The sequence below is a fragment of the Pinus tabuliformis genome, chromosome 2_2, assembly GCF_031772625.1.
Source record: "Pinus tabuliformis cultivar Carrire ecotype Pingquan chromosome 2_2, CPIR1, whole genome shotgun sequence".
In the NCBI taxonomy this organism is placed as follows: Eukaryota; Viridiplantae; Streptophyta; class Pinopsida; order Pinales; family Pinaceae; genus Pinus; species Pinus tabuliformis.
The window spans coordinates 357,549,228-357,574,577 of record NC_142300.1 but is presented as its reverse complement, the minus strand read 5'-3'; the positions used below and the strand labels follow the sequence as shown (position 1 = coordinate 357,574,577).

Below are 25,350 nucleotides of genomic sequence, written 5' to 3'. Positions count from 1 at the left end.
ATCGAACATGTGATTCTGATCTGTAAACCTTTGACCCATCATTATGGTATTATGTTCCATAATTTTGTCACCTCTGAACTGACCTATGGATTCATCTAGATACCATATACTTGTTCTATTACAAGTGAGTTGTCATCAAGGACAACACATGCATCATAATTCCAACAGCATGGTGTCCTTTTATCACTGATCTCTTTTTCCCACACATTTCTTTATAGGTTCTCTTTTCAATCACCTCATACTTCATATGAGGATATTGCTCATGTTGACCTTTTTCGGTGTGTGAACCATGCTTTTATGCATATCTTAATGAAAGAGTTCTCATCTTATTCTTGACCATGCTTCCTGAGAAATTCCTCATTCTTACAATATGATGACATGACTCTCACTAAAAACATAGATGCATACATACCTCATCTTAGTTATTTCCTTGATCATCCCAGCTTCCTTTGACAACTTCCTAGATTGAGATTACCTCAATCTCCTCTACTTTTCCACATATTTCCTTACCTACATATAATCCTTCTTTGAATCCCCATAAGTAGAATTCTTATCTAGACATCTGATTTTTCTTTAAAGTCATGAATCCTATATTGAATATTTCAACAAAGGATCCTTGTAGTCCTCATCCTACAAATGCTCCTTTCTGTTGATGATAGTCGCCTTCTAAGATGATTCTTCTTGATCATGATCATTTATTTATGCATTAATGAGGTCATTCAATGGATACATCCTTCCTATATGAATATATTTATCTAAGCTATCTCTACATAATCCTCCTACATTCTTGAAGATGCCATTTATAAATCATGCATTATGTCCTACTGCTACATGTTCCTATGATACCCGAAAACTTTAAAGAAGACTTATGTAAAGAAGTTTATCTCAATCATAGTAGAGATCCGAAGGGTCCTCCTTCTTCTGCTTCTTATCTTCTTCTTTCACTTCTTGGGTCATGTGGGATTCTTCTCGTTTCCTCTTATGGTTTTCCTTCTTGAACTTAGGACAATCCCTCTTGTAGTGTCCGTACTCTTGACATCCAAAGAATTATACTTTGGACATATCTCATTTTCCCTTTCTCTGTGGACCAAACTTGCCAAATTTCCCTTTTATTTTGGCCATAGCAGCAAATGTCTGCTCCTTCAATCCCACATCATCTCTGGCTTTGAGTCTAGTCTCCTCAATTTTCAACAGAGACCAAAGTTCATTCAATGGGGTAGCTTCCTTCTTGGCATATATACTTGATGTGAACTTGCCCCATTCCTTAGGTAATGCATTGAGTACCACAGTTGTCATCTCTCTGTCTGACATAACTTCTCCTATTTCTTGCAACTGGTATCTCATCTAAGAGACCTTCATGAAGTAGGGCACTATTCCTTCTTCCTTGGATATCTTCATTTTATATAATTCATTACACAATGATATCACTTCTCCAGTTGTACTAACTAAGAATAGCTCCACCAACTTATCATAGATTTATTTAGATGTTTCAAGTTTGGATTCATACGAAATGAGAGAGTCCTTGATGGAATCCTTTGATCCCTTGTTTCATCCTTTTATGCTTTTCTAGGTCTTGAGTTTGATCCTTTGTAGTAATAGTGACTTTCCCTTTGTTGTAATCCAGAATTTCATTTTCTTTGAGAAGTAGATCAATCCTCTTTTCCATTCAAGGAAATTAGCAATCCCAACCAATTTGTTGCTTTCCTTGCAAAAAGACATTGCGATATGTTCAGAATAGGACATATAAATACTTACATGAGAATTTTGGTGATCAAGAGGTCTCATTGCTTCCTTGAAGATTTGATGATTTGTCTTTTTGGATCTTAGAGATCTTCAAATTGCTTCCTTCAAGATGCTTTGAAAGAGATTTCTTGGTGATGAAGACATTTAATGTGTAGAGGCCTTTAATGATAAAGTGTTTTATTTTTTATGATGGAGACTCTTATTGAATGAGCCTTATTGAGGATGCCTTTAGATGGAAGGTTTTCTTCTTTGTTCCCAGGATAGTAGTTCTTCTTGATGAATCTAGGAGAGGAGATGGTAATTATCCTTGTCTTTGATGGATCTGGTACCCTTGATTGAAGATCTGATGCTTAAATATTTGCATCTTGATCTTGATGCTTCACTCTTCTATGTGCTCTTGAGATGCCCTTCCTTGATGTGTCACCTTAGCTCTGATTCCATGTTGAATAATCTAGGGAATCTAGGTTATAAAGAGATTCTTCTGACGATGATAACAATTTTTGAGGTACTTTTACTTTTCTTATTAACACGATCTTCTTTTTATTATTATTATTGTATGTTCTCTTCCTTCATAAAACAGTTACCAAAACACAAGAGACAAGAACACAAGATATTGGCTCTTAGCCAGGAAAAAACCTCTCTCTACTAGAGAGGAAAACCCTTCTGCAAATTTCTCTTAGTGAAGCTTCAATTGACAAATGCCAAACCATAGACCCTTGACAAGAAGATCCTCCAAGCACAATTCAAGCCTTTTTCTTTTGCAACACTTCGTCCTCCTTCTTCCGGCACTTTGTCCTCCCACTATGTTCTTCTTCCGGCAACTGATAGTAGCCCTAGTTATGCTTGCCCTAGAAGAGATATTTTTCTTTGTTCCTTTGTTTGAGATGTAGACTTCCTCACTTAGGAAGAGGACCTTATTCTTTACCCAATCGAGCTCTTCCTTTTGATATAGTTGCAGATCTAATGTAGCAACAGTGTGGCCCTAATTATTTGCATGTGTGAGGAGATATCTTCAAGAAAATGGTGCTTGATTCCTTCTCTTTCCTTCGCTTGAGTAGTCTCCTTCTTCGCTTGAGTAAGAGGCCTAATAGGCACTCTTTTCTAGCCCAATTAACTCTCTTTGAATGACTGCAATAAGAGGATTGTTATGACAGCAGAATGAGTCTCTCTTCCTTCACACATGTGACTATAATAGCCCCAAAAATAACCCTCTAAAATTTGATTTTCTTCCTTCCTTCTTCGTTGCAGTAGAGGTTCCTTTCCTTGACTTTTTCGTCCCCTTTTCTCGTATACTCCTTCGCAGATTTCAGAGATGAATTTCTTGGTATGGAGAGATCGAATGGCCCTTTATATAGGATTTTCCCCCTCCTATTTGGCCGACTCAATAACTTGAGGCCGACTTGATCATTATAATTCGAATTTCTTCCCTTTATGATGCCGACATATGTAGGAGGCTTGGGACTTTGCTTGGAGATCTTCTGTTGACTCTAATACATATTTTTACATGGTGTAACAAGCCCATAATGCTCTTCAACAAATACATTGATACTTTGACTTCTTGGAAGCACTCAAACATGTTCTTGACCTATTAAATGAGAAAGAAACTCATTGTTATAAATGACAAAAATACTATTTCTTTTCTTTTACAAGTATATAGATAAAAATTACATTTATGAAGACCGAACCTAGTTACACTTTCTTCAACATGTTCCTAGTGTATATCTTCTTCTTTTGATATTTCTTGTTCCTTTCCTTTCTCCTCTTCACAATGTATGTAAAATAATTTATTCTCATCACACTTATGATCTTTAGTGTATTTTCTATCACAATTGTAACAAATCCCTTTTGCTATTTTTTCCTCGTTATTATGGTGTTAACCTTATAGGTTGTGGGAGGCTAGGAGCAACAAAAATTCCATATTTATAGTTGTGAGTGGTAGACCTCCTTGTTTCCATAATTTTTCTTTCAACTTTTCTTGCCACCCTGAATGCATTCTCTAATGACTTAGGTTCCCAAAGGCAAACCTCATGTTGGATGTTCTCCTTTAAATTCCATATGAATACAGTAGTCAAATTCTCCTCTATAATAGAATTTACCTTGATATTTAACCTTGGAAGTCTTCAATGTGCTCCACAAATGAACCCTTTTGTTTGAGATTTATCAATTGGATAAAGAAAGTATTGCTCTTTGTATCTTCATAATGTGCTATCAATTTTCTCCATAAAAATTTTCCATCTGACAAGTGATTTACAAGAACAAAACCATCAATACCACACAAACTAATTGGGTTCTAAATATAAAGATTCAATGCGTACCTTTTGTGTGTGTTGTACATCAAGTAGATCAAAGAATTGCTCCATCAGAGTATCCATGTTACAATATCCTTGCCATCAAACTTACTCATATCAATATTTGGAATATAGTTGGTGTTCAACCTAAAGTTAGAGTCCATAAAATCATGATTCACATTCCTTTTTTTCTCATCATGATTTTCATGGTGTATCTTGTCACCACTAGGAAGGATTTCTTGTAGCAACTTTTTCAAACCTTTCATTTCTTCTTTTATGTCCTTTTTATTTTTTCTTATAAACCATCCATCATAAAATTCATCATTGCTTCCAATTAATTTTTGGTTTCTCTTTGTGAGACTGAAATTTGTTGCGCTTGTTACCATAATTTTGATATATCATGTTGCATTTCTTCCTCTTCTTCATGCATCATAGTAGAGATTTTTGTGGGCTTAATGGGTGTATAATTATTATTTTTTGCAAGTCATTTTGGAATCAAATAATTATATATATTATTTTCTATGCCCTTTGAATCATTTCAATTTTATTTTTCAAACAAAAGTTATGCAAATTTAAAAATACACACCTTTTAAGAGCTTGGTTTTGAACTTGTCGATTTTGTTGATCTTGAAAATGTTGGATCTCTTGATTTTAGCCTCCCAAGTTCTGAAATTACATCTTGAGGTAGTTATCTATGTATTCTTTCCAATCCATAAGTCATAATCAGATTGGATTCTTCAAGATAAAGTTATGCCAAATCTCCCATGATGGCTTGATCATGGACTGATTTAGTAGAGTGAACATGTACATGGTGGCATGAATCATTGTTTCAACCTTATGCCCTAAAAATAATAGTTGAAAAACTAAAGTATGTTAAATTTTAGTCACTTTTTATGAAATTCAAATCCGACACTCAAAGGGAAAGTTATGATGATCCTCCCCAAGACAATTGTTGGAGACTGAATTCTAAAGCATACAAAAACCCTAACTTCCTTGGACCATATCTCTGTAAATGCACCTAACCAAGATCTGAAATTTTAACTATATGTTCATCAAGATTTCATGTCCATGTGGTAAAAATAAACAGTCTGAAGCTTCATAAAAAAATTGTTATAGCGAAAATACCATGATGACCTATTTGAAGAAGCAAAACACTAGGATTAAGAGCTATGATACCAAATGGCATGTATCCATACCAAAATAATGCAGAAGCATAAGAAATGATAGATCAACAACTTTATAATAAACCACTTCAGGGGGGAAACCTCATTTACATCACATAAATGAAAAAATCTTGGATGATTCAAATGAAAAGACCTCCTTGGTATATATAAGAGTCTAAAGGGTCATAATATAATTAGGGCTTACATAACAATAATAATGTAAGGACACAAAAATAACAATAGTGATATTCTAATGGGCACAAAAATAACAATATGGGGGTTGAACTAGTATTATAGGGACCTAACGTTTGAAGAGAGCAGACCTTGGAGGTCCTAGAGTGGAATTTAAAATGAATTTGTAGTAGACTTATTTTGGAACATATATTGAAGTTTTTTTCGCAAGCAGACTTTCACACTTGTAATAGACCTTTGATTCCTGTTCTAGAGCATATATTTGGATCCCTTGTTAAATTTTTGGAGCAATTCATTGAGTTAAATATGGATTAAATATTTTTACATGAATGATCTGAGGGTTTGGATGTTGTTGTAATTGGGTCATTGTCCTTAGTACGGGATCCCAAGAAGATTTGTTTTATCTTTTATTCTATAGGATGGAAGGGTGGTGCTAGGGAAGGAAGTTGTAGCTTCCTTCAAGAGGTTGTTGCCTCCTTCTAGTCGGAGCTGAAAAATCTTAGGGTTGTAGCCCTTCTAGTTGCAGTTGGTATCACGAAAGTTGTATATTCCCTTATATATATTGTGTTCATTTGACGTGATGTTGTTGGTTAATTATTTTGATACTTAAATTGTTGAAATGTATGAAATACTAATTCACACACCCCACACCCCCCCCCCCCCCCCCCCCCACATTAGTATTCCAAAAGTGCTCTTGACTCTAAACTTCTCACCTGAGAATTTGAGGACTTTGAAATTATTGTAGAAACATGGAAATGCATGGAAGGCAAAATTCTTTACACACTACAATCCACAACTAAGGAAATGCATAACAAAGAAAGTAAATTAGAAAACTAGGTCATGCCTCCATATTAGATCTATTCATCGCCTCTAGACTCTAGCACACTAAGAGATCTATCATTGCCAACAAATATTTACTTGGTGTGGAAATCATTAAGAGAAGAAAAAATGACTTTATCCTTAGTGATATGATAAGATGATTTAGAATCAATAATCCACTCATCAAAAGAATAATTATATGTTGCATTGAAAGAGAAACCAGAAGTTGAAAGTGCATGTCCATCAGAAGTGTTAGAAGAAGAATCAATATTGATTTTTTTCTTCTTCGTTGACACTTCCAACGCCTCCATCTTTTTAAAATATTTAGACTCCAAATGATAGTCTTTCTTACAATAATTGCAATGTGTGTTGATATTTTCACTCTTGATTTTGGTCCTTTGTCACCAGCAGGAGTAGAAGTTGTTTGAAAGAGTTTAAGACATTTGTTTTTGCTTATTGTTGTCAGGATTTTGCTTCTTTGGATTGTTGGTTTTATCTTTATGTTGGGCCACTGGAGCCTTGTTAAATGTACATGCAGTGTTTGCTCACTCCAATATGCAAGAGTTTGCCTTACTTTCTATCCAAAGTCACAAAAGATGCAAGAGAAGGTATTTAATATGAAGCCCTAGAGCTTCTTTTGTGGCATAAAATGTAATATAAAAACATAATATGTGGAAACAAACTTGAAAATAATAATGTATATGCAACATTCATCATTTAGATCGATTTGACAATCTTTAAGAAAATGTCTATGTGCTTTGAACTGAAATAATTTTCAATGGAATATAAACTATTAGCATTTAAAGTCGTGATCTCATTTTCAAGTTGATGAGATCTAATCATATTAGGTTGACCAAATATCTTTTTCAATTTTTCCTAGACTTCATCTGGGTAGTCAATTCCTAAAATGTGAAATCGCGAACTAGGAGAAATGGACTTTCCCATTAATCCATGTGCTTCATCATTCATATTATCCCATTTGGCTCTCTTATCAGCATCGATAAGAGATTTTTATTTTCTCAAGATAATTTGATACAATCATTTACTTCTTCGTACATCCTCCGTGTGGAATTTCCATGAAAGTAGTTGATATTAGTAAGCAAAAATTCACTTAATGTATCCATATTAAAATATGCAGATAATCTGGTTTCAAAAACTAAAACTAACTATTTGGATGAAAATCTCTTGAAATGATGGGTTGTTAAAAATATATTGAAAAAGGATTTCGTATATGAAAGTTATGCCTTTTTTAAACATTGACAATAACAAAGATCCACGTGGAAAGTAGTAGTTGGCCCACATGTTGATAGATGTTGCAGAAAAAAAACAAAAATGCTATTTTCCCTCATTAGCTTTACTTATAAGCTCGTGTTTATAAATGAATAATTTATGCAGTATCCCTCTTTTATGAAATAAGTGAAAATCGCATTTTACAGTGTAGTTATGGAATAATTTAAGTTTTTGTGAACTATTTCAAAAAGTAATTAAAAAAAAATAGAGAGATATTTGAGTTAAAGACCTATTTCTAAATAAAGTAGTTTTTAACCAAATAAATCAATGCAAACAAATAATAGTGAATGAGGATTGGGGGTTGTTGTTGTGGGAGTCTTGCCTCGATGTTTGTGCTTACCAAAAAAGGTGTTCATCTTAAAACAAACAACAATTTAAAAAAAAAAAATTTAAAAAATAAAATAAAATAAAATCCAAAACTCAACAAGAATTGGCTTAGATCTCCGTTAACTTACCCAGAAATTACTAGTTTTCTCTATGTTTCTAATTTTACAAGATCACACAAAACATATGACAAAGAAGATACATAGTCAAGAAAACACTTTCTAATTTGTTTTTTATCTGTTGAGATCACACAAAGCACGGGGAAAAGAGCATACATATACTAGAAAGAGTAGAAAATCAGATGATATAAACAAAAAATTGAAAGATTAACACTATGAAAAAAAAGGAGAAGAAGAAGACATATTCAAACTATATACCTTCGGATGCAACGAAAAAATTTGTATCTTGGGTTAAAAAACACCTTTTTTAGATGAAACAAAAGGTGTTCTTAATTGAAAATAGTGCTTTGAATGCAATGGAATAGTTTGTTTCGGATAACAACATATTGAAATAACATATCTTTTAAATGCAGCAACATGGGCTCTAAATCTCAGTCAACAATTGGAGCAACTTTTCAAGCGACCTATGATGCCATGTTTAGAAAAATAGGGTATTCCACAGAGGACAGACACCTTCAGTAAGCACTCACACAACCAAATCAAATATGATAATGGCAATACTTTTATGTGGCTAGAACCCTCTAAGAGGAAAACAATCCACAACCCCAACAAACATGGTCATTTGAGAATTCTCAATATTGATCATCAACCATGAACCTCCATGCTTTTTAAATAGATATCATGTACCAATTAAGTGTTAAGCAATGGATTAATAGTCGTTAGTATCGAGAAGATTATGAGTCGTTGGTTCACTCCATGTCTAGAACATATCGTGATGGTCAAATTACAACGCAACTAATGCATATTAAAGAAACACATTAAGAAAAACATTTTTACCTAATAAACACATTATACTAAATTGAACTTAACTCCTAAGTGTCTAAATATCTTAACATTACTAATATTATGTTTTTAAATTTAATTATTATTTCTAAAAATTAAATTTATAACTAAACTATAAATTATTAAAGTTAAATGTTTAATATCTTTATACCCAACCCTCGGGAATAGCTCAATTGGTGATGGCCATGAAATGAAGTATTATATTCCAAAAGGTTTCAAGTTCAAACCCCCAAAATTTACCCGTGGGCCACATGTGGGGTGGAGTGGTTCACCTCGAGGTTATAGTAGTAGCAGTTGGAATCGACATCATACCATATGAATACAAGATCGACCCAATTTTTTATTCCTCTAGTTTATATATATATATAAACTAGAGGAATAAAAAATTGGGTCAATCTTGTACTCATATGGTATGAGGTCGATTCCAACTACTATTCAAATGATAAGATATAAAAGTAAGAAATTCAAATGATTATTAAGAAGAGGAAAAATATTTTTATAGCACTAATAAGAAGGTCATGCTATATCACATAATCGACTTGTATGGGATTTAACAAATGAAATTTATGATGCATATAACATTCAAATAAACTCACTTTTCCCTATTTTACCACTGAGATGGAAAATTTTCACTAATTGAGCTCTCAGTTAAGTTGTAATATGAAAATATAAAAATGATCATAGATGATTGTTCATGATTGTTCATGATCACGAAATGATATTGTTGGAGGTAAAATATTAGAGTCCTTGTTTTGTTGTCATCTATTAACTTCTACTTTTCAAAATGGTGCAAATATAGATAAGTGTGACTAGAATTCTTCCTCCATTTAATAGTAATCACTATTAAATCTCATTAAAGTGTTGGTGAAATGAAAAGTGTTAGTCAAATGAAAAGTTTTAATAAAACAGTTTCAATGTGTTATTGGCTTTTCACTAGTTAATATAGTGAGGTGGTGATATTCTTTCTTATTAAACATGTCGCCGCAGGTATAACGCATCAGGTATTATATTGACTAGCTATTAATTTAATTTTGACCAAAAATTTTTGAATTTATAAAATAATTTTTCCTCGATCAAGGTGTGAACTGGACCCAATTCATACGTCTTGGCCCACTTATTAATGCATATCTCAAGGCAATCTAAGTCCACCCTTCACATGCACAACACTTGGAGAGGTGGCGGTGCGCATGCGAAGGTTAATTATCAACCCAGAAGGTGGCATAGCCATTAAGTTAGGTGAGAAGGTGAGTTCCTCCTCCGTTACGCTTGATAAATTGGTTTGTGTGCTTCATTCATTGTGGATCTGGTTCAGGCTATTCGTTCTGGGGAAAACGTTGGTTTAGTCTTTTTATGGTTAAGGACTCGTTCACTGAATGTCTCCACTTTTAATTTTGTTCCCTCTGCATATATGGCTCTTTGTCTCTACCCTCCGGTATCTGGGATGCATGGTATTATGGGAGGTTGGCCAGACTGGAATAGAATGTCTCTGGAGAGTGGCATATTTTGGTCATTGCTACGTGTCGAGTCATTAGTTTTCTATGTTCCTATGTCTATGGCCTATGGTATTTGACTCTCGCGTATAAGTTCATGCTAGGTTAGGCTGGTGGGATGCTCTAGGTGTCGTTGCACTCCCTGCCTTGGTCATTACGGAATTATGAGGGTTTTGGTTTCTGGTCAAGTATGTTTGGTTCTTAGGTACTCTGAGTATGAATGGTTTTGGAACATGGCCATCAATGTTTGTAAGCACGGGCTTGGTCCTAGTAGGCACAGGGTCGTGGTCTAGGTCGAAATGTGGGAAATGTCTAATGTTAATCATGTCCTAGCGGCAAGGGTATATTGTATCTGGTTTTGTCGCATGGTTATGTGTGGGTCCTTGTCAAGGGGCAGCTCTCAACTAAAATTCTATCAGTATAGGCCCAACTATGGGAATTTCAATTCCGTCTTTGTGGAAAGGGTATATTGCATTTGGTTCTGATGCATGGTTGTGTGTGGATCTTGGTCAAGTGGCAGCTCATGGCTCAAATGTTCTTTCTTTCTCCAACGCATAGTTATGTTGTTTGAATTGATTAAATATGATACTCATCTAGACCATTCTGGGGTTTTTCCTGTGGATGTTTCTCTTAGTCTAGGCCTGTCTGTGGGCATTGGTGGAGTAGTGGTAGAAGCGGGACAGTAACGCCTTGTTGGTCATCGGTTGACAACAAGCTTTCGAACTGGTTCCTTATTTGGTTGGTTTCTTTTGTAATTTCATTGGCAGGTCTCTAGGACTGGAGCGACCCTCGGCAGTGTCTTTCTTCTGAGTTTAGATTATGTTTTGGTCGACCTCCAGATCTCGACACAGGCCAGTATTTAATTTGTAGTTGTAGAAAAATGGTTTATGCCTCTAGAAAGGAAAGGAATGGCAGAGGAGGCCATGGGAGCAGGAAACAGAGGAATGCATCCCATCCCCAGACCAGTCAACGCATCTCCTCCAAGCGGACTATGCGTGGGTGAAAATCCACATCCTAAATTATTCATATCACTCTGGAAGTTTGACTCTGGTCAAGTAGCTCATAGCAGATTGTGAAGAAGAGATAAGACAAACAGAGGAGAGTTTGGAAATTGATTTAGATGAGTGGCAAACTTTGATTCTTGGCCCTAGCCATATCCATGGAAGATCCACCCAATATAAACAAACTGTCCATTTATTTTGGATGATGAAGAGCATTTTGGCTAAAGCCTTGGAGCAGTTTCTACCTGAAATGTGTTTGTCCTCCCATGGTCATTTAGATTATACTTAAGAGTTTCAAAAGATCTAGTTTCAATTGCAGCAACAGAATAGACGCCTCAGCCGCATAAAGCAGCACATCCCTTGTATTCCCCACATGGAGCTGCCAAGTTCAAGTACCCTGCTCCAATGGATTCAACTTATGATGAGTAGTGGCAGTACACCCCTAGTTATAGTTTTGCATGAAGCAATTTCAAATTTTTAGGCATATTATTAGTTATGTTTATAGGTATTTAGCTAGTAGGAAAAACAAAGACTCTCAGACGCATATAGCATGGCTTGTAAGACTTATTATTTTTTGTTTCTAGATGGCTTATTTTGATGTTAAGTGGCTAACCGACTTGGTTTCCCTCGGGGCCAGTTGAGGCCACCTAACCTTCAAACATATGGATGTAACCTCCTTTTTGTTAGAAATTTAATGGAAAGGTCCTACCAAGCTTACAAAAAACAAACTTTATAAAATAAATTTTATTATATTTAATAATACTTAAATTATTTTTCTGTTATTTGATTGGTTATCTTCATTCACCTCTTATTTCCTCATGATGGCTTCCGTTGATTTCTATTGCATATAATCGTACAGATATGGTACAGTTCTTTAATGTATGACCAATAACATACGACATACCATTATCACTTCTACTAGTTATAAAACATTATAAATGATCAATTTTTCTTTTTTTAAACACGAACAAACATGGAGTTATACCATATCAATAGTATGCATGTTATAAGGGTAATAATTATACATTTTGTATGGAAAAATTAAATGTTGTCTAGGCTTATACCCTTGCAATTTTTTATGTTTATTTATCTCACCTTCGTATTGTTTATGTTTATTTATCTCACCTGCGTATTGCCATGTCACAGTCTTTTAATTTACCGTAAGATTTAATGCAGTAAAGTGAGTCCCTCACCAACGTAGGGTCATAGCGCGATGTCCGTAGCCCCAAATTTTTTAGTATTTAACAAAATTGCATGTTGTACATTGAAACTCCAGCCCTGTGTTATCCCAACTCTAATTTAGTTAAACAATTATTTAATCATATAATCGTAATAATATATCGGTAATAGATATTATTAGGTAGTTTAATAACAAATAGCTTGTTTTCCAATTTTGTTTTCATAACGAAATTGCACGTTGTACATTGAACCTCCAACTCTATACTATCCTAAATTCTAATTTAGTTAAACATTTCTTTAATCATATAAATTTGTCACTACCTATAAAACATAATAGATATTAGTTTAATAGTAAATAAATAAAAATTCCAAATTTGTTTTCATAATTTACTAAGATTTTGTCACACATTTATTATTTTACTTCACTAATAAGAATTTTAATTTAATGAGATTTTGGAAAGTTATTGTTTATTTTATTTTTGGAAAAAAATTAATTATAAAAAATTTAATCCTGATAATTTTCAACTTATTTTAAAACAATCCAAATCTTTAAAAAAAAAGACATTTCAAATAGAGAAAATAAGATTTATTTCAATCAATTTAAATAATAAAAAAATTAAGCAAGATACCAAGTCTAATTTAATTAAACGATTTTTAATCATGTAAATGAGTCATTACCTATAAAGCATAATTACTTAGTTTAATAATAAATAAATATTTGTTTCCTCAATTTAATAAGATATTTGTTAGACTCTATTATTTTACTTGATTAATAAGAATTTTAATTTAATGAGATTTTTGTTGAACCCTTTAAAATATATTTATCTATACCTTAAACAGAAAATGTAAAACTTTCTAAAATAAATTAAAAATGTAAAACTTTTTAACTTTCAACAAAAACATTATCACTATAATAAGACATTATTATTGTAAATTATAATTAACACAATACCTCAATATACCAATTAGTAAAACCTAAATTAACTGAGTTTAAACTTTAATACTAATTTGAATTCCATAATTTTACTTTAATTTAACTATTTTTAAATTAAACTGCAAGTACTAGTTATTATATAACACTTATTATAATTTAAGCATCAAATATGATAACATTTTTACCAAAAATTTCATAAAAAATATAAATATAAATTCTAACTTTGGTTATTGTTGGTATTGCCCCAATCAAATTTTGAATAAGTAACACTAATAATTAAACATAAAATTTCTATTAACTAAATAAATGGATTTATTTATAATAATATATGAGTGAATTGTTATGATATTATTGAGCAACCACTACCAATTTGTCTCGATCCTGAATGTTTTTCAACGAGAATCCAACACATGACCAAGGTTTCTTGTGACACTTAATAGGATGTTATCGTTTATGGCTTACAAAGACATTGAATATTCTGGAATATTTTCTATTTAAGACCTTCAAGGTTTTCTTTTAATACTCACAAATTTACATTGCATTAAATATAAGATAAAATTGTCACGGATAGAAGTTGCCACTAGTAATAATTAATATAAAATCTAAGTTTTAAAAATGACATATCCATTATTGTATAGATCAAACTATTAGTGTTAATATATTATGGGATCAATCTAATGGTAAGATGATTGTTGTTACCCTCTTAATTTGTATATCAACAAATTAGGCTTAGGGGTGTTAAATTATTATAGATGTTCATTTGAAGGGTTTTTCATTATAAATTACCAAATCTAACATTGTAATTTGTCATTTGACATTAGGAATTTGTTATTTGACAATTTAAGATGAGGTTTGCAATGATATCTATGTTGTTTTTTGCATTACTTCTCATCGTCAAACTTGCACAATGGGGAGGTTAGCATGTACTTATATAAGATTGCTACAAATAAGTCAGAAAGCATGGAAACTCTTAGAGGCTCTTTACTCAATGTACATGCCAAGGCTCGTTACACTAGTCCAAAAGATGCCAAAATTGGGTACATCAACTTGAATATGTTATGATGTTTTTGATGCATTGTATCAATGGATTCACACGGTTTGGACAAAAAATTTCCAAATCTACCTATACCCTAAGGGGTTCTTTATAGTATGCTTTGACACAAAAGAAGAAAAGGAAACAGTTCTCAACCAAGGGCCATGGTTCTGGGGCAGTGTTGGACTTTTTATTACCCCATGGTTTCCTGAGTTTGATGTCAACACCATGGTGGTATCAAGGATGCCAGTATGGGTTAGGCTGCATAACCTTCCTTTGCATTTTTGGCATTCAAAGGCTTTAATAGCTAGTGGAAATACCCTGGGGAGAATGTTAAAGATAGACGAAGAGAGACATATTAAAGGAATATTTACCTTTGCCAGAATATGTGTCGAGGTAGATCTCAGCCGAGGACTACCTGAAAGCATAATCTTGAACTTCAATAATACACAGAGGAAACAACCCTTGGACTATGAGAATACAGCTTTCAGATGTCGGGGATGTCAACAAACAGGTCATCTGTACAAAGCATGTCCAAGCCTCAACAAGAGCAAGCCACAACAAAGGAAGCCGAAAGGATGGCAGAACATAGATGCGGTTTTAAAGAAGACAGCTACAGCAAAGAAAGAAGAACATAATACAGCAAAGGATGAAGATCAGGACAATAAGGAAAAAGAGATTAATGAGGAAAAGGAACAAGACCTCCAGCTAGAAATAAGTGGTAATAAACGAAGTCACAGTCCTGAAGGATCGGATTCAGATAAGCAGCAACCAATGAACACAGTGGAAAACCAGCTCGCCATTATTGACTCCACACACAACATGGATGGTTGGCGAAAAGTGGAGAAAAAGAAGGGCAGGAAGACTTAGGACAGCTGGTTTTTTTGTGGGCTGCACTCCAGACAATTGGAGAGCCACTTTTCTTTTTATGCTTGTAGGCAGGATTGTATCCTACGCGCTACATGATCTATTTTCATACAGCCAAATTGAATGCTAAACGCATATACTTGTAACTTTTTATTTTTAATAATAAAAAGTTCGATTTTTTTCTTTGGAAAAAAATGTTATGATGTTTTTAACTTATTTGGTAAGTGGCCCTTGAAAATGGGGAACATCCAACTCGACATGCTCTCACATTCTTAACTTACTTGGGAGGTTACCCTTTGAAATACAGTTTATCTTCAAATTGATTAATTCACATTTGAAATAAACTTAATAGCACATTAGTGTGTGTTAGTATGTGATTTACAATAGAAATAGTGAAAACCTTATTGACCCTGTCCATTAACAGTATCACATTAACCTTGTTAATCTAATTTATGAAGTGTTAAATTTGAAAGAATTTCAATAGCAAGTAATACATGGTAGCTTTTATAAAAGTGATTTATTTTTCTAGCAATAATTTCTAATAATGAGCTCTATGCTTATAAAATGTATGCATTGTGTCCATGTATGCTTGACTAGGGTATTGAAAGCAAGTAATCACCCATAGCATTAAAATCTCTCAATAACATAATCATGAGCTCTACGCTTATAAAATGTATACATTGTGTCCACTAATGCTTGACTAGGGTGATGAAAGCAAGTAATCACCCATAGCATTAAAGTATCTCAATAACATAATCATGGTTGTACTTGTGTGCCCCAATGCTTGCAAAAATGGAGTTGAATCATATGCAAGTCCTTAGCAACTTTGATAGAATTGGTAGTCTTATTTGTGGATGCTTTACCAAAGAAGACTTGCATAACATGGTAAAACATTATTATCCCAATTTAAAACTAAAACATCACAGTTATCACTACTCATATTCACTAAAAGCTTCAATAAATCCAAAAATAAAAATGCATACACTTTGAAAAATGTCTTTTTCATGACCCTGACATCTTTTCATATCAACATAAATAGTAGCTTATATTTTTTTTTGTAAAATAACACCCACAGGGGATTTAAACTGGTGATCTATCGCAAGGAGTGCCTTAACAATTTACACATTCATCATCAATCCAAAGTCTCATGGGCATAAATAGTAGTTTTTGTGTGTATGGTTTTGATTGTTTGGCAATAATTTCTTGATTAAATGCTTATTAAATGATGCACATTAACATGTTAAACCTATCTTTCTTCATGACCCTAACATTTTTTAAATGACAAATTTCCTCCACACAAGTTTTCAATGTTTTCAATGGACATGTTAAGACCTTTCAAAGAGCACGATAAATAAAGGCATTCAAGGTGAGATCTTATTATCTTCTTTGCAATCAACATATTTTTTAAGTTATTCACAATGCGCTTGAACATAATTCAATCATTATTTTCACACTAAATTTTGGTTACCATTATTGATGTTTATTATTGTTATGTGTTGTTTTGATTGAGAAAAAACATATAAAGAAGATATCACAATGTAAAACAAATAAAATAAATATCAAATCTACTTATACCTATCTATTATGTATATTATGTTTTTGTGTAGTTATAAATATTCATAAAATTCCTAAATAATAATAATTATTTAATTAAAAATTTAGAAAAACAAAAAAAACAAAACAAATTAATTATTTAGTTTGTCTTTTTTTTTCCATTAAATTTACTATTTATTTTATCAAACTTATGTATTTTAATGTGAATTAATATATATATATATATATATATATATATATACAATTAAAACATTAATTATTACAATTTTGTAATAAAAATAATTCAAAAATTGATCCATATTGGATCATGATATTGTTTTTCATCCATATTGATTCTTTTAGAGTAGAAAAAGTGGAGGAATCAACTCACAAGACCATTTTTGTCGGTGAGACCCAGTTTGGCAAATCGGCGTCTGAAACCTTCCGAGACAATTTTGAGGCACCAAATGACTTTTTTTGGGGGGTTAAACTTTGCTACTTTAGCACAACATATTCTTTTAATATTCTACACAAAGGCATTTCCAGTGGCTCAAGAATTGCCCCAATTGGAGTCCGTGTGAAAAAGTTATGTCACTCAGAAGTTTACCGTCATGTTTTCACCACCATAATTCGAGAGGATGCCACGGTAGCCCCCATTATTCATGGAAAAGAGGCTAGTCTTGTGATTATGATGAAGAAGACTATAGAAGAATCCATATTGTAACTATTGTTAAGAGTTGAGGTAGTCAAACCTGACCACTAGTAAGTTAGTGTGTTGAGTTATAACCATGTCACTAAGGGGAAAAGGGGTCTCATTCTTTCCGAGTGCATTTATTCCATAGATGAGCAAAATCCAAGAGGGATAGGACATAGAGCACACAGAGAGTATTTGTATCCCATAGGCTACAGATCATACTTCTTTGTACTCAATTGTTTTCTATTAAGAGAAAGAGAGCAGAGCGGCGTCACCTTCCAACTGGATTTTCTCCCAAAAAAGTTTCTCATGTCATATCTTGTGTCAAATCATGATTTATGAGTTATTATTTGTTATTCTTTATTTTCTACATAATTTTAATTTGCATTCATGTGAAATTAATTGTAATCTATAGATCCAGAAATATAAAGAGAAATAAAACCCTAATAGTGTAGATTTCAAATTTCTAAATATAGTTTTATTAGATCTATTGTGACAAATTGTCCAATGGAATATCCACAGTAGTTTACAAATCAAAAACACTTATAATAAATATAGAATTTTATTTTTATGGAAAAATATTATAAATCCAAATAAATAAGTTAAATACATATTACAATGATGATTACAAACTAATATGTTTGAAAAAATAAAGTTAAGCTACTTCTACATGAATTGATATACGTAGCAGTATATAATTAAAAATATTTATATAATACTAAAAAATTACATTGAAAAATTATGAAATCATTTAAAGCAACATTGCTATAAAATTGTCCATGGTGTTATGAATAGATAGTGATTAGGTATATTATTAAGGAACTCCTTGATGTTAAGGTCACTAGTTCAAAACCTGTGGATAGTCTCATATGTTTAGCCAACAAAAAAAAAATGCTCTAAAACCAATCCATTGGAAAGGTAAAGGGGCAATAAAAACATGTTGGTCTTGATGAAGCTACATTGGACCTAGAGGATGTCGTGAAGGATGCATTTGTATTTTTGTTGCAATCTCAGGTGGCACCAAGACCAATGTTATTCCCAATTTGGGATTGGGGTTATAATATACAATTTTGACCCTTGGAATATATTGGATCAAATTATGTATAAGTTGCAAAGACATTATTATAATGATAAGAATCAAGCCATGTGACTTTAAAAATAAATGGTCATATGTGTGATATAGATATGCTAGAATGGATTCATAGAGTTGATCTCAAGGCCAAGACCTAACTTTTGAATGGAGAGGTAAGTAAATGATGTAATTATATTTATGTTCACCATGTGGTAGGCTTGCGACAATGAACTCAAGCTAAGTAAATAATTATGTTGGAACATAATATATAATGGTTAGATGTCAACAAATAGCACAATAAGGGTTATGATTTCACTAGAGGGGAAAAGGAAATGGGGCATATGGGAAAGAAAAACCTTTATTGCAAAGTGTCAATCATCTCATTACTTTTCCACCATTTTCTTTAAATGAAGCCATCCACTTCCATTGACTTATAAGTGAGGGTTGAGTACTATCACCATGGGGAAATGTAAAAGTCCTAGATTCTTTCAAACAGAAGTCATTTTGGCCACAATTTTCCTCAATTCTCTCATTTTCCATTCTCTCCCTTCATTATATCATTCTCATGTTCATGCACTACATCATTCGTGCACTATTCTCCATTGTTAACAATGAACCTATATAAAAACTTTAATGAATTAGCATTGGGAAAAGGAAATTGCAAACCTTGGATTAAAGATGGATGGTTGTAGGCGAGGATAGAGATCGGGCAAGTTATAAATACATCACTGATTCTACTTTTTCCACTCTTTAGATGCTTAGGAGCCAAGTTTTGTTCTTGTAGGAAATTCCTAGAAAGCATACAATATATTGGGATCTTCTTCTACATACTAAAAAGAATTGGATGGAAGAACAACCCCAAGGGACTATTGAGCATAGAAAGGGAAGATGCTCCTTGTGTTATGTGGGGCAATAGAAGTGTGTACCATGGTTATTTAATTGTTGGATGAGATGCCCTAAGTGTTCTGGAATGAGAAAATTGGATAAGCTGAGAGAAATGGGTTGGGTTGGTAGAGATGAAGCCTCTAGCTTATTTATTTTTCCCCTAGTGCATTCCTAGCCTAGCGTGGGTGTATTATTCCCATTGGATACCTAAAATTGAGTGCAAAATTGCTCCTAGAAAAGTAGTTTCTTCAACCAACTTGTACTAAAAGATAAGTGTTAGAAGTGGTTTATAAACACAAATTAATGTATATTATGGTATGAAAAATTATGTATTTTGTATGATGTGCATGATTATGCTTAAATGTAGTCATACTCATTTGGTTGCCATGAATTTTTGTTAACCCATGCTTGTTTATTTTTGTTTCATTTTAATTATCGTACATGTGCATACATGTTATTTAATTATGATCCTCACTAGGAGGTTTAGTTGGTATCATGGGATATAGTCTCTAGGGGTTTGAATTTGAAAGCTTTGTATCATGGCTTGTCCCATGATTGAGTGTTGGGTGGGGACACTACAACCATCTCTTCTTTATATGACGACATTGAATTAGAGTATGTTTACAATTTTTCCACTGCGTTTAGAATTTTGTTTAACTCCCCTCATCTTTAAATTTTCAATTCCAAGATATTTCCTAAAGAAAGCAACCATAACAAGGATGTAGTTGTTGGCCATAAATTCAAGTTCAATATGTTATTCCAAGCTCAAAGTTTTGAGAAACATTATTCTTGTTTTAATGTTAGGATGCATCCTCTTTTTTTCATGTAATGTAGTTTGGATCCACATTGCAAGATAGAAAAACCTCCTCATCCTAAAATATAATGATCTCCATATTAGGGCTTGATTTATTATTTTGTCTTCTCTAAAAGATACACATACTAATCATGATAAAGCATCTTTCCATTTAACTTTGGAATAGACCCTACTACAATTAACATTGTTTTGATATTGTAGTTTTAATTTGGACCGTCGCAAATTTTAATTGTATTCACCTTATAAGGTTCATGAGGGATTGATGCCCAACCAAAGCACCTTCTCAAAATATTATTCTTTTCTTCATTTTCAATACCCGAAAGACTTGTGTATCTACCCAATTCGTGCAATTTAGTACATTATTCTTAATACTTCAGCCTTTAAGCACATTGTCTCATCCAATGATATTAGAATGAGACCTATTCCTCAAAATATGTATTCCTAAGATTTTACAGCAAAGAAATTTTTAGTCAATAAAAATCAACAACATACCTTGATACATAAATCTTTTTTTAGTACCTTTCCTTGCATTCTTAGAAATGATATCTTATTCTCAACCTACTAAATGCCACATTTTTCTTTCCAAGGAACACCTTGCCGAAGATAAATTTTGAGAATTTGAAGATCTAAGTGCTAATAATAATGCAAAGATAACATAGCATTATTAACTTAATAGATTGATCTAAATCCATTTTTATCAACGAGTGCAACAAATATATTCAACCATGAAATCAATCTTAGGTTGATTTTATCCATAATCCTTCCTCAATATCTCATATTATGACTTGCTTCAAAAGGGATAAATTCTTCTTTAAATTTCAAGATGCAAAAAAACATCATTAAACTTAAAATTACATCAAATGAGAAAAAAATTAAAAACAAAAAATATTAAAAACTTTATGATACTACATTATAAATTATTTTAAGATAATAAGTTTAATTTATTACTTTATAACTTCAAATACATACAATAATTATAACTAGATTACACTTTGTAAATTTAGTTTGCATAGATATATTGCAAAACTAATTACATGATCAAATTCTCCAAAATGATGAATTTTTGACACTAATTTTAAACTAAACAAACATGAAATTAACCTTCATAAATGTGATAATCATTGATCCATAATGTGGCTCACTTACGCACCATCGAAAACACAAAACACAAATTAGTGATGTGGGGGAGAATTTTCACTATAAAAATATTTGTTTCTTAGATGTAGTTATTATTAAAAATTGGTGTTCTCATTCCCGAAAGCTAACCACAACCAAAAAAAATCTATCAAATAAAAATGTATTGAATTATTTTTAAATTATTTGGCAAATAATCATTATAACTTTTAAATATAACATTAAATCTTGTGTTAAAATCACACAGCGCGCAATGTTCAAGACTCAAAAAATTGAAAATTACATATTCATTTAAGTTATATGTATTTCGAAAGAATTGAATCGAATCATATCCCTGATTATACTCATCTTTGATATACAAATAATAGTTTGTTAGCGGGATGATTTTGCTAAGGTTTAATGCATGCAGTTATATGTTTATTGTAATTCAAACTGAGATATGTTTAAAAAAATCTGCCTAGTAACTAAGGTTTAATGCATGCAATTATATGTTGATTGTAATTCAAACTGAGATATGTTTTAAAAAATTACCTAGTAGCATGCCTTTTAAATGAAAATTAAAACTATAACATAATAATAAAATTCAAATTAAAAACAAAAAAATATACCCCAAATTAAATTATAGTAGAATTTTAATAATAATTCAAATTTATAATTATAATTATTTTTCACATATCTCACCAAAATTACAAAGATAATGAACTAAACACAAAAAAGCTTTGGTATTAGATTTACTTTTGTATGGGATTTGGTACCTCTACATAGGAATATGTAACATTTATTATTGCCATTTTCTTATGTACCTTCTATATGACCAACAAGACAGGACACCAATAGGGCATGTGTAAAATAGACACACTTCAACATTGATTTAGATTTAAGTAACCTACATACGTTAGGTTGTATGTAGGCTAGCTCTGACAGCTTAAGGAGGACACCAATAGGGCATGTGTAAAATAGACACTTAAAAATTGACTTAGATTTAAGTCCCCCACATATATTAGGCTGTATGTAGGCCAGCTCTGACAGCTTAGGCTGCTAGAAAGTCATTTCGAAATGGCCCCTGCAATGTCATCCAAATTATTATTATTACTATTATTATGTGTTTTGTTTAAGCATATAGATCTGATTGTATTTATTTATAAAGCCCATGATGTTCAACATTAATTTAGATTTAAGTTACCTACATACATTAGGCTAGCTCTTAAGCTGCCTGAAGGTCATTTCAAAATGCCCTGCAATGTCATCCAAATTATTATTATTATTATTATTATTATGTATTTTGTTTGAGCATATGGATCTGATTGTATTTATTTATAAAGCCCATGATTTTAAATGTTACAGCTAGATGGCAACTTCTATTTTTTTTATAAATTAATAATTTGATCTGAAAAAACTTTTATATCCAAATAAAAAAATGTTGTATCATAGCTTTCATCCAATATAAATTTAATATTTTCAGATTTTATAAATACAAATTTTAATTTTAATTTTAATCAAATTAAAAATTAATAACATTTTATTTACCAACATTAGAAATCATTATACAATCACGTACAACTAATTAAGAGTCAAAACTATTTGACCAGAAATAATTACGATAGAAACTACCATACACAGATATAACTGTTTATACATATATTGGCATGCTTGTCTATTTTTATGCAATAGAAACTACCATAAACGGATATAACTGTTTATACATATATTGGCATGCTGGTCTATTTTTATGCATTCTGATCAGAATTGTGTGTAGCTCTAATGCATAACACAACTTGTTCACAATTAATTATGTGAACTGTACTAATGACAGGAACTGCATAAGAAAAAATTATTATATAATAAACAAACAAATACAAGAGGTGATTTTCATCCCTATATTTATATACATGTATATCCTTATCACATTCATATTAGAATTGTGGGAGTCCCTTTCAATGCATAAAAGTTGAAGACAGTTTGTTCACTTCTAATTCTATGAATTTTTACTAATGATAGGAATTGTATACGTATACAAAGTTATATCATGGAATACAAAGCTATTTTCATACAAATAAGTATTTCTAATGCGAATCCTTCAGCCACTGTTTGAAAAAAGGAAACTGCCACAACAACAAACTCGAGCCGCAGATAATATTGAAAAACCTATAAAACACATGTTATTGATATATAACCATTATTTGCAAGCCACGGAGCAGCTGATGCGTAGCTCTGTTTGACCCCTAAGTTTCACTCAGAATCAAAATAAAATGATACATTTAGCAATGTTGCTACTAATTGTTTTTAGCCAAAACCATCTCACCACTAATAGAAAACCAAGGGCTTGGATCCCCATTTTAACTCTGAGGTTTTAATCATCATATAACTAGTGTCCTTTGGATGATAGTCTCATGTAATTGCTTGAAATACTAACAGAGCTAGGGAACAATGGCTGGTGGATCAACGAGGCAGAAAGATTATAGTCGATGCATCTCTTTTAGAACACAATGGTTGGGATAAATTATCAAATTCAATAGAGGTAAAGATCCAATGTTACAACCATGTAAACTAGGATGTACTTGGGATCGCTACAACATTTTTTATCATACCATCATTTACAACAATTGCCATGACAATAACATGAACAGCCTAAATCCTGCAGTTATGTATTGTTAGGATTTCCAATTGAGAGAAAAATTCCTTATGCGCAATGTTTTGAAGACATTGATGCTTTTTAGATACATCGGTTAAAAATCCAAATGCACTTTAATTAATATCGACTTTTAACAGAAACACACAACAATCCATAGTAGATATGCATTCAACTAATCTGACTGAAGCAAAACCTATATGGAGGTAGCAACTAATCCAGTAAATGTCAGGTAAAATTATAACACAGCTTATTCAACGATATATATATATATATATATGGGGAAACAGTAACCTTGATTCAATACAATTTTTCAGACATGTTGGAGGTCACACCATTTGCTCTGTATGGAGCATACTTACCATTCTAATAAAGTTGAATTTTGAACAAGTCTTGTACAGTTGTTATTTAATGCCTCAGCCATCAAATCCAATATGCTGAGGGAAATGAGTATCAGAACTTTCAATTTTGACCATCCGTGAGTTAACCCCACTTTCCAAAAGGGTACCCAAAACAGGTAGTTAAATGCTGCAGAGAGTCCTGCTATAATAACCTGATCTGGATGATAATGTCACTGGACTGATAATGATATGCTATGGGGTGCTCTGAACTTGAATTCTCAAGAATAACAACGTCAGAGATATAATTTCAGGAAGATAACTCACTTGAACCAAATCACAGCCATACTGGATCACAATGCAACTATTGCCAGAGGATCCAGATAATGTTGCCAGTCCTATAGAACTAGACTCCAGAATAAGGCATAACTGCACTGGAAGGTAGTTTTATTTCCATTTTATGGTAGCTTAATATTTATTAGACCTAGGAATGTCTCAAAGAAATTCCCACTCTGAATCACAATTTTCAACATGCTGCCATTTCTCAACATTCATATCTAATAAAGAATTAGGTGTTGAGATATCGATCATATATGGCTTTTGTACATCTTCATTTTCATACCAATATGCTGACTCTTCTTTTTCATCTTGTGCAGCAGCTAGAAGTTCATGAAGAGATTCTTCCTGCAGCAAGTACAAGTAGTTAAGAAATTTATAACATTTAAGATGTCACTGTGTAGTGTTCATTTTATTTGGTTCATGGCTTATAGTTTTACTGGAATAAAAGTAACACAATACAGCAAGAATATCCTAACCCATAATAAAGGCCTCATGATTTAAGAAACAATTGTTTAAGCAAACTTTCCGAATGGGGTGGATTTATTTGAATTTTGAGGGTTGCAATCAATTCTCAGTATGAAGGTCTGATATAGAGGTTTACCATCAAAAAAAAAAGCTAAAAGGTGT

General features: G+C 32.3%; 1 protein-coding gene across 1 annotated transcript in view; it reads right to left on the bottom strand.

Annotated features, from left to right (window-relative positions):
* Window positions 1-24,296: 24,296 nt before the first annotated feature.
* The window catches only part of LOC149192722 (uncharacterized), a 57,207-nt gene continuing 56,153 nt past the window's right edge, over window positions 24,297-25,350 (bottom strand). The window contains exon 5 of the mRNA XM_089404683.1: window positions 24,297-25,068. Coding sequence (XP_089260809.1) covers window positions 24,880-25,068 — 189 coding nt within the window. The 3' untranslated portion in view covers window positions 24,297-24,879. The remainder of the gene's footprint in view (window positions 25,069-25,350) is intronic.